Source organism: Octopus bimaculoides, chromosome 26, assembly GCF_046866305.1.
Source record: "Octopus bimaculoides isolate indiv1 chromosome 26, ASM4686630v1, whole genome shotgun sequence".
In the NCBI taxonomy this organism is placed as follows: Eukaryota; Metazoa; Mollusca; class Cephalopoda; order Octopoda; family Octopodidae; genus Octopus; species Octopus bimaculoides.
Genome location: NC_142953.1, coordinates 314,676 through 325,207, shown reverse-complemented (window position 1 = coordinate 325,207; position 10,532 = coordinate 314,676). Strand labels below are relative to the sequence as shown.

Here is a 10,532-nt window from a genome sequence, read left to right as displayed (position 1 = left end):
CATCATATATATATATATATAAATAAGGTGAGTATATAGGGATAAATTATCTAGGCAGTATCATATCTCTCATGTATATTCAAAGTTGCAGCTAACTGCATCGATTAGTAATAAACATAAATTATTGCTTAGTATTAACAATCCCAGTGTAATTCTTCCAATGTGTAACTCTGACTATACTTCCCTGGATTATGAATATTAACAGGAGTGCAGATTTTAAACAAATTGGCACTCTCAACGTCGGCACACTGAAAGGTAGGTCTGGTGAGATTGTTGAGATGCTTGAACGAAGATGTGTCGATATGTGCTGCCTCCAAGAAGTAAGGTGGAGAGGAGGTTCCGCTAGGTTCCTCACAGGCAAAGAACACAGGTACAAGATTTTCTGGGCAGGAAACACAGATGGGGTTGGGAGTGTGGGTATACTTCTTGTGGAGAAATGGGTGAATAAGGTAATTGAGGTAGTCAGAGTATGTGACAGAATACTTAAGATTAGATTAGTGCTTCATCGTGGGTTAGCAACCATTATCTCGGCCTATGCAGTTTGGCACCAGTGATGTTGCAACTCATTTCTACAGCTGAGTGAACTGGAGCAATGTGAGATAAAGTGACTTGCTCAAGAGCACAACACACAGCTCAATCTGGGAATCGAACTCGCTACCTCATGATTGTGAGCCCAATGCTTTAACCACTGAGCCATGTGCCTTTACACATCTATATACATATAGTCACTTTTGAAGGGTTTTTTTTAATTAGAGCCAAGTCTACTGCAGATTGGAGACCAAGGCCACAGAATCCAATAAACAATTTGACCTGTTGCCAGCCAAAGTGGCACTGGTGGGTCACCCAAGAGTAGCTAGAAGCCAGTTGGGGGTGACTGAAGGCAGAAACATTGTATCGAAGTCTTGAGGTCAGGGAAGGACTAGAACCTTCGCTTAGCTTCAAGAATCCTAAAACAAGAGTCACAAAATAAAGTTTCTGTTCTGTTTTGTTGAGACTTACATTTAAAATACCTCCGTTTTCAATCAAAACTTGTTAGTTACTATGGTAACAATAATACCGATCTATCTTCACCTACGCCCGCGCGCACGGGCAGTCTCTCTCTCTCTCTCTCTCTCTCTCTCTCTCTCTCTATATATATATATATATATATATATATATATATATATATATATATATACATATATATATAGATAGATATATACATATATATAATAATAATAATATAGAATATATACATATATATATATATATAAAAATTTCAAGGTTTTAAATTTTAAAAAAAATATATATATATATATATATATATATATATATATACACACACACACACATGCATATATGGGTACAAGACGTCACCAACGTTGAATGCTCGAAATGAGGAGTAGACAGCCGACAACTGATGAAGGGTCCTCAACTTCTCCTGTTTACCGTTTTTTTTTTTTTCATTGTTTACGTATTTCACTCATTTTCCCCTCGTTCATTTGCGTATTTCATGTTATTTGTACCATTGGTGACGTCCTGTACCCATATATGCATGTATATATATATATATATATATATATATATATATATATATCACTATTTTCTCTTTCAACAACAATCTCTTCCCACTTCTAAAAATACATTATGACGTATATTTAGATCCATCTCCTTTTCCTCCCTCTTATATAATGACGAATTTCTCTCTCTCTCTCTCTCTCTCTCTCTCTCCTCTCACTCACTCACTCACTGTATTTCTCTCTCAACAACAACCTTTTCTCCTCCCCTTCTCTTGTTCATTGTAAAAGTCGTTTTAGAGGTCTGTATTACGTTTTCTATATGTTGAAAAAACAGAAACACGCATACACACACACACACACACACAAACATACACGCGCGCGCGTACACACACACACAACCCCCGCCTTCCCCAAATAACTATATATCTTTCAAAACTTGCATGTTTCTGTGCAGCAGTGCAGACGATAGACGCGGATCCACAATCCCCTACAAGTAGCTTTCAGAATCCCACCAACCCCAAAAACGCTGAAACAATACAAGAAGTAACTCCTTAAATGTCAGTTTACATGTAAGTCTAAACATGTGAGTGTGTGTGTGGCATTGGAATATGGGGATTATTGTCATTGGATGTACGGCCACACCGACCATACTATGGACTAACATTAGTATTACTCAAATCAGGCATACAAACTGTGTATTTCTATCCAAAACGTAAATAACGGTAACCTAATTCAATTGGGATACAAATATAATCGTTTCTACTATAGGCACAAGGCCTCAAACTCGAGGGAAGGGATTAAGTCGATTACATCGACCCCAGTGCGTAACTGGTACTAATTTTATCGACCCCGAAACGATGAAAGCTAGAATTTGAACTCAGAACGTAAAGACAGACGAAATACCGCTAAGCATTTCGCCCGGCGTGCTGACGTTTCTGCTAGCTCACCACCTTAAATTGAATTTCTAATACCCTATAAATTGTCAGCATTCTAAACTAAGCCATAATTCTCTTACGCTGAAAAATAAGAAAGCATAAAATTTTACTTCAGTTATTTCTATGTAAGTGTTATTCTTCTTTGAGACATAAAATGTTGGATAACCTCATCGTACAATGAACCACTTTGTTATTAGTTTTGAAAACAAATTGAGATCGAAGTTATTTGATTATATTGTAAGAAAAATGTTATTGTGAAAAAAATTGGTTTTAGTTTAAGAATTTTGAATTAATTTAAACGTGCAACTTCTCGGCAAGAAAACGAACATGCGACCGGACTTGTCCAAGCTGTCGCGCACCCTTCGACGTTAATTCTTTGCCATTCTCCCATTATCCTACGATTCACCCAAAGCGGCGAGCTGGCAGAAACGTTAGCGCGCCGAGCGAAACGCTTAGCGGTATTTCGTCTGCCGCTACGTTGTGGGTTCAAATTCCGCCGAGGTCGACTTTGCCTTTCGTCCTTTCGGGGTCGATTAAATAAGTACCAGTTACGCACCTGGAGTCGATATTATCGATTTAATCCCTTTGTCTGCCCTCTCTATGTTTAACCCCTTGTGGCCAATAAAGAAATAAGAAACGTTAGCGCGCCGAGCGAAATGCTTAGCAGTATTTCGTCTGCCGAGGTCGACTTCGCCTTTCATCTTTTCGGGATCGATAAATTAAGTACCAGTTGCGTCCTGGGGTCGATCTAATCGACTGGACCCCTCCCTCAATATTTCAGGCCTTGTAGCAGAAAAGATTATTCTACTATACACGCGGTACCTACCATTTTATGATACAATGCTCTGTGAGGTGCGCAGTGTTATTTCAGGACAGCCAATGCCACCAAGTTTCAAGCAGGGGTATAACAAGTTTCCTGTTAGGATTTCTGATTAGATTAATGAGCGAAGTTAACCTTATTAACTGCCAAATTCTCTGGTTTTTGCCAGGTGTCTCTGGAGTTAAGATAATATAACAGTATCTAAATTTTCTTCATGTGTGAATCATTTTGGAAATTATAAATTTTTCGAAAAGACCCTAATGGGGATCGCTGAAAAAAAAAAGGATATTTATCCTTTTCTATTCAATTGCAATAATAAACATTTTAGTTTTTTTGGAAATTATAGAATCAAATGTGAATCTGTATGAAATATCAATGAATGATATAAATGGGAAATGCAAAAACAAAAAAAATGTCCTCTAGAATTAGCCAGAACTAATAATGGCAGACTTAAACTACCAGATATTGTAAAACGCATCTCTGCAAATACAACGAACAACCGACATTGAGACTGGTTCTAGCAGATCCCCAAATGGGGTTCACGGCAGGTTAATATTTAGAATGAATTTTCCATTTTCGATGGGTGTGCAGCTCACACCTAGCACACCCGGAATATCCTCCCCTGATATACATGTGTGTTTGTCCCTGTGTCTATATGTATGTGTGTACGTGTTGCTATGTGAGTATGATTGTATGCATTCTCACATGCATACAATCGTACAATTAAATCAATAAGTTGACGGATTAATTACGATTGGTATTTCTGTAACAAATCAGGAGCTCTACTTTCTCTGCTATTTCTCCTTTTCACTACCACCACCACAGACACAGGGAACTAACTATTGCACATTCACTTTATTCTCTTTATTTTATAAATTCATGCCCACTGCCAACCACCATGGTTCCAGATTCAGTCCCACTGCGGAGCTCCTTGGACAAGCGTCTCCTATTCTATCCTCAAGCTGACTAAAGCCTTGTGAGTGAATTCTTGTAGATGGGAAATGAAAGAAGCCCATCGTGTCTGTGTGTGTGTGTGCTTGTCGTTCCTCGCCACCGCTTGACAACCGGCGTTCGTTTGTTTACATCCATGTAACTTAGCAATTTGACAAAAGACCAATAGAATGAGAACCAGAGCGACAAAAAATATGTACTAGAGATAGATTCGTTCCACTAAACCTTTGAAGGCCCCAGCTTGGCCGTAGTCTAATGACTGAAACAAGTAAAAGATAAAAGATAAAAGCTAACATTAAATTCGGTATCTTCCAGCTTTTATCATTAACCTTAATCTTCCCTAATCAATATAACCTCATTAATTTTCTAGGTTTCTTTGCAGATTCTCATTTCATCCTTATCGACATTCCTGCATTTTAAGTCTATTTCGCTATGGCTTTAATCTCCATAATTAATGCCGCAAGCATAATAAGAAATCCCTTTATCCAGATTACGTTTTAACGAATTGGCTATTTTTTGTCAACGGATTAGTGTTTGAATTTGACCAAACATGAAACTTGAAGTAATGCGGTTTTCATTCGTTATGAAGAGTTTCATATTATAATACATGTGTGTGTGTGTGTGTGTAGTGTGTTTATGCGTGCGTGCGTGCGTGTGTGTATGTGTGTGTTCCTGGCATTATCCACATACTTCTAAAAGATGGAATGACAGTGATGCCGGGAAAGGATCATCAACCTACTCAATCACGATACAATTAGGGGCCAACAACCACAACAACAACAACAACAACAACAACGACGGCAACATTACCTTCTTATATTCAGCTTTGTTTTATATTTTTCTAGATATTTTTCGCCCCCAGATTAATCATATTTTTTAGTCATGGATACCGAAGAAGAACCACCTGAAGCAATCACGAAGCAGCCAGCGAATCAACCGAAGACAAAGACACGTCCTCCAGCTGGTGGATCTAATGAAGTTGGTGAGGGTCCTGAAATCCCTCTACCTCATCCAGGTGCTGGACCTGAAGTAGCTGTAGCTGTTCCCCCTCTTTCTACATCGTCGCGCGGAAGAAACTGGTCAACGGGTCTTTGTGAGTGTAGAGAAAGTATTGCAGATAACTGTAAGTATATCACGTGATTGTGCCAGCTGCAGGGGTGGGAGAAGTTTGTTTTTATTCAGCACTTGGATGATATGTGCCTACATGTTCATAAAATTCACCACATGTCTATCAATATACACTACATGATAGGAGGCGAGCTGCCAGAGTCGTTAGCACACTCGGCAAAACAGCGATATTTTGTACACCTTTGTGTTCTGAGTTCAAATTCTGCTGAAGTTGACTTTGTTCACAGTTGACTACTGGGACTCGATGTAATTGACTAGCTCCCTTCCCACAAATTTCAGGCCTATGCTAGAAGAGGTTATTATTATTATCATTATTATTATTAAAGTGGCGAGCTGGCGGAATCGTTAGCGCACCCGATGAAATGCTTATCGCTATTTCGTCTGTCACTACGTTCTGAGTTCAAATTCCGCCGAGGTGGACTTTGCCTTTCATCCTTTTGGGGTTGATTAAATAAGTACCAGTTATGCACTGGGGTCGACTAAATCTCCTCCTCCAAGCTGCCCTTGTGGCAAAAATTTTAAATCGTTATTATTATTATTATTATTATAAGATATGTTCTTGGGTGAAAGAAGAGAACTTTGGCAAGTTTCTTCTTCAATGTTGTTTATAACCCCAACCAAACAAGGTTACCCTGGCATGTGTACAGGTTGGGATGGGGTAACTATCCAACCAACAGATCCGAATACTGAAACTACACCAGTCACATTAAAATCTTTCTCTCCCATTGCAGGTGTGTTATCATTTTGGTGTTGGCCATTCATGAGATGCAACCTTGCCAAGCGTTTGAATGAATCTCGACTGACGTCTCTCTTTCCTTGTATCGTGTTTGCTATGCGAGTAAAAGTGAGGGCAGAGCTAAAGATAGCGGTGAGTCCACTCTTGAACCAGTTTCTTGGTGTTTTGGGGTTTACAAAACTCTTTCACGGGTGTCAATATGAAGGGCTGTCTGTTGATATAAGATGAATGGTTGGGCGATCAGGGCGCATAGTGGGAATGTTGACGACTGGGAGCAGATGACAGAAAATCGATTGGTTCTGAAAAAGCGATTTACGATGGTTGTGAAGTACTTTAATCACGGAGAACTGAACAATTTGTAAACAAGAATTGACTTCAATTCCAGACATTTTCATGTCTGAACTTCAGAACACAAAGATTTCATATCCTTCTTCGATCCAGCAATCCCAACACACTCCTTAATTCGAAATCTGAATTTTTTAGCAGGCTTAGACACCGTGGACAGGTTTCTGTTATCAAATTGGAGGGGCTCCACTCGGCCCGGATTGCGTTGCTATTTCGCAGACTTTGACACATTTTCTGTTATTTTGTTCTACACCAGTTCTATTTAATGAGTTTTCTGCAATCTGGGAGGACGAGGACATTAGTTGTCTTAATCTCGTTTCCCTTTTCTCGCTCCATTTTTTGCAGCGACCGACTTCACGTTATTTCCATGTTTTTTTGTTAATATTTTCTTACTGTCCAATGTCCCTGTTTTTTTTTGTTTTTGTTTTTTTTTTTTAAATATATAAACGCATAAACAGGGCCCGAAAGACTGTTTTAAGATAACTGGCGTATTTTATAATTGTGCCAGTTCAAATATCATAATAGCATGAAACTTAACAGGTCTTTCGGTTGTGTATCCAGATTTATACACACACACACATATAACTTAGTGGTTAAAAAATAAACATAATTAGTTATACAACTGCAAATCATCCCCATATATACACACCGTACAATTAAAATATTAAAATACCGCGGGTGTTTAGCACAGAAAGCCCGAACGTATAAAAATAGACATTATATATATATACATACACACATAAAAAGACGTGTAAAAAATCTGTAAAAAAGAATATGAAGTTTAAAATAATAGGACGAAAATGTGAATGTATATATCGCTAGCCTTTTAAAAATAATATAGTCAGACGATTAAATGTAAAGTTAATCCGAGGAATTAATCAAAGGACATACTAAGTATGTCTAAATGCTTGAAATAACAGTCAAAACTCGTTATTAAATGGCGATTTAATGACGAGTTTTGACTGTTATTTCAAGCAGGTAGACATGTTCTTTGATTAATTTTAATCCGTCGGTTATTTAATGCTGTTTCTTGGTGGCCTGCTGTCGCCTGTGTCATTGATTCTGGCGCCCGCTAAATCAGAAAGAACCCAAGTATTACATTTGACAAATTAATATGAACACTAACGATGTATTTAGGGGTTTTTCAGTTTTCTTCCACACTCACATAACATGTCCTGGCTCGGTTGGGACTAGACGTGTGTTACTTTGACATCGACATTCCATAAAATTTGTTTATGGAGAGAAAAATATTGAAAAATATCAATAAATGTGTGAGTGAGAAAGAACTGAGGAGGGAAGTTTGACGACGTGCTAGAAACAACAGCCAGACCTCCCTTAAATCACATTTTCCTCTGATATTATCAACAATTTTTTTTTTAATCGAAAATGTTTCTCTCACGGGTTTTAAGTGCGTAATGGAGGGGGAAAATGGCCAAAATCATTTCGGACTGGGGTAGTGAAAGGGTGGCGGGAGGGAAAGAGAAATAATTTTTTTTTTTTTTTTCTTGAAAAGATCCAAGATCCGATCCCTCGCATCATTTTGAAGACTGGTGAAAAACATTGGGAAAAGTCCCCGTCAAAACGGAGAAATTCCAACTCACTTTTCTGATCCGAAACTCCTTCTCCCCCCCCTACCCCACTTCCAAATATTTTTACCTATAAATTTCTTTGTAATCGTAATCAACACCGTTTGAAAGGTAATTGTATAAAATTTCATTAAGAAATACCTCCTTCCCAGAAAGTTATGAGGTGGGAAAATGTCGGACCCTGTAAGTTTTCTGAAACTCCTTTCCCGAACCCCTGAGAAAATGTTTTCCAACAAATCCTTATATACACTCAATCTACAGAATATAAGCGATTATTTGGTGAAAGATTTATTAAAGAATTATCCATTTTTCTGGGAGTCATTAGGCAACAAAGTCGGTGGGGTATTACACTGTAGTTATGCCTTTTTTCAATAAACGTTAACGTTAACTTGCGCTACATTTTCAAAGAATTAGCGAAATTCACTTTCGATTAACGGTACCAACATCTGTATGTATGCATATATATATATATATATATACATACACACAGAGTAATCCCTTGACTATCGTGGGTGTTAGGTTCCAAAACACCCCGCCATAGGTGAACCGTGATATGGCGAGGGATTACTGTGTGTGTGTGTATATATATATATATATATATATATATATATATATATATATATATATATACACACACACACACATACATATATATACACAGAGTGTGGTGAATATATTGTCGTCTGAATTCCGCAAAAATGAAACTTACCCTGACATCTCATTTTAACAGTTATATTTACCAAAATTACATAAAAATATCTTGAAATACTAAAGAGTAAATTTATTCAATTAAATCGCCATTGGCTTCAACCATGGCCTCCAGACGACTTTGGAATCTCCTGCAACTCTTCCGGACAGTCTCCTTGTTTAAGTTGGCAAATGCTGCCATAATCCTTGATGTTTCAAGGAGTTTTGTTGGTCTCTTGCTCAACTGCACCCCACACGTAATAATGAAGGGGGTTGTGCAGTTTGGGGATTTAGGTGGTCAGATGTTAAGGGTGGTGTGGTCGCAGAAATTGTCTGACAGGCGTGACTGGGTTCTCATGCTTGTGTGACATGCTGCAGAGTCCTGTTGCCAGACATAGGGTCACCCAGCAGCCACCCTCTTGACCCAGGGTAGCACCACCTCCCCCAGGCACTTGATGTAGGCCTTTGTGTTGAGTCTGAGATCGTGTGGAAAGATGAATGGAGGAAAAACGTCGCCATCACTCCAAACACCATGATGCTGACTGGATGTTTATATAAATGATACGACATACATATACACACACACATACACACACACAATAAATATATATATACATATATAAAACATAAATATAAACCTACTTACATTTGAAACCTTTTCTAATTTTTCCTTTTTTCTTTTGCAGGGAACAATACCCAATGACTTTTGTGCTGCCTTATGCTGTGAGCCGTGTGTTATGTGTCAAATGTCCAGAGAACTGCAGGAAGTTAATCGTTAAACAATACAAAACATTTCGTTTCTGTCTTCTTTTGTTATTTTTCTTCGCAAACAATGTTTTTGATGCACTTCTGCTGACCAGCGACATGTACCCAACCTCTCCCGCCTCTCTCTCTCTCTCCCTCCCTCTGTCCCTCTCACTCTCTCCCTCTCTCTGTGCAGGTGTTATCTCCATTCGCCAGGCTTTTGTTTCTGCAGTTCCCCTCTTTCAGTGAACTGAACCCATGGATTAAGCGTTCGACCGAAGTTGGGGGCTTAGCAAACAGAGTGTCGTCAGGCACTCGTGCTCCTCTCCCAGACGGGTAACGCCAGCAGTGGGGGGGGGGGTCCACCTCGTCCTTTTATAGAGGATTGGTAGAGTTCAAATGTGACGACGCCCTAGGCTTCGATGACGGTCAACTCGATGGCCTATACCGGAGAGCATTCGGCCCAGGGCCTATGGACAATTTCCAAAAGTTCTTGGCAATGTTACCGAGGAGCTTTACCTGTTTGGGACAAACTCTACTGGCATGGTTCTTCATCTACGCTAACTTGTCCAAGATGCGGACAGGACAGTGAAACTGTTCTGCATGCAATTGGTTAGAGTGTTAGGCTCACAATCACAAGGTAGTGAGTTCAATTCCCAGACAAGGCTGTGTGTTGTGTTCTTGAGCCAGACACTTTACTTCACGTTGTTCCACTTCACTCATCTGTAGAAATGAGTTGTGACGTCACTGGTTCCAAGCTGTATCGGCCCCTTTGCCTTTCCTTTGGATAACATCCGTGGCATGGAGAAGGGAGGCTGGTATGCATGGGTGGACTGTTGGTCTTCCATAAACAACCTTGCCTAGATTCGTGCTTCAGAGAGGAACATTCTAGGTGCAACCCCATGGTCATATGACTAAAGGGGGTCCTTTTCTCCCTCCCTTTAATAAAACAAGTCAAAAAAAGAGATTTGGCTGCTATTTCTAGCTGTTCAAGTTACCACATAGAGATTCACTGTTTTATCATTATTACAGATACCTCACATCATTTCTCAGTCAACGACGATACCCAGGTTTATGTGTCAGGCCAGTAATAATTCATAG

At 39.1% G+C, this 10,532-nt stretch overlaps 1 protein-coding gene across 3 annotated transcripts; it reads left to right on the top strand.

Annotated features, from left to right (window-relative positions):
• The first annotated feature begins 1,672 nt into the window (after positions 1-1,672).
• LOC106882123 (placenta-specific gene 8 protein) lies at positions 1,673-9,488 on the top strand. 3 transcript variants are annotated; one of them, XM_014932684.2, is made up of 4 exons: positions 1,673-1,798; positions 5,051-5,328; positions 6,065-6,201; positions 9,374-9,488. In XM_014932684.2, the coding sequence occupies exons 2-4, from the start codon at positions 5,088-5,090 to the stop codon at positions 9,464-9,466; spliced, it is 471 nt and encodes a 156-aa protein (XP_014788170.1). In that variant the 5' UTR covers positions 1,673-1,798; positions 5,051-5,087; the 3' UTR covers positions 9,467-9,488. The 3 variants fall into 3 exon arrangements, with proteins under 3 accessions (XP_014788170.1, XP_014788169.1, XP_014788168.1); XM_014932683.3 differs by lacking the exon at positions 1,673-1,798 and adding an exon at positions 1,924-2,056; XM_014932682.3 differs by lacking the exon at positions 1,673-1,798 and adding an exon at positions 1,930-2,068.
• The last annotated feature ends 1,044 nt before the right edge of the window (positions 9,489-10,532 follow it).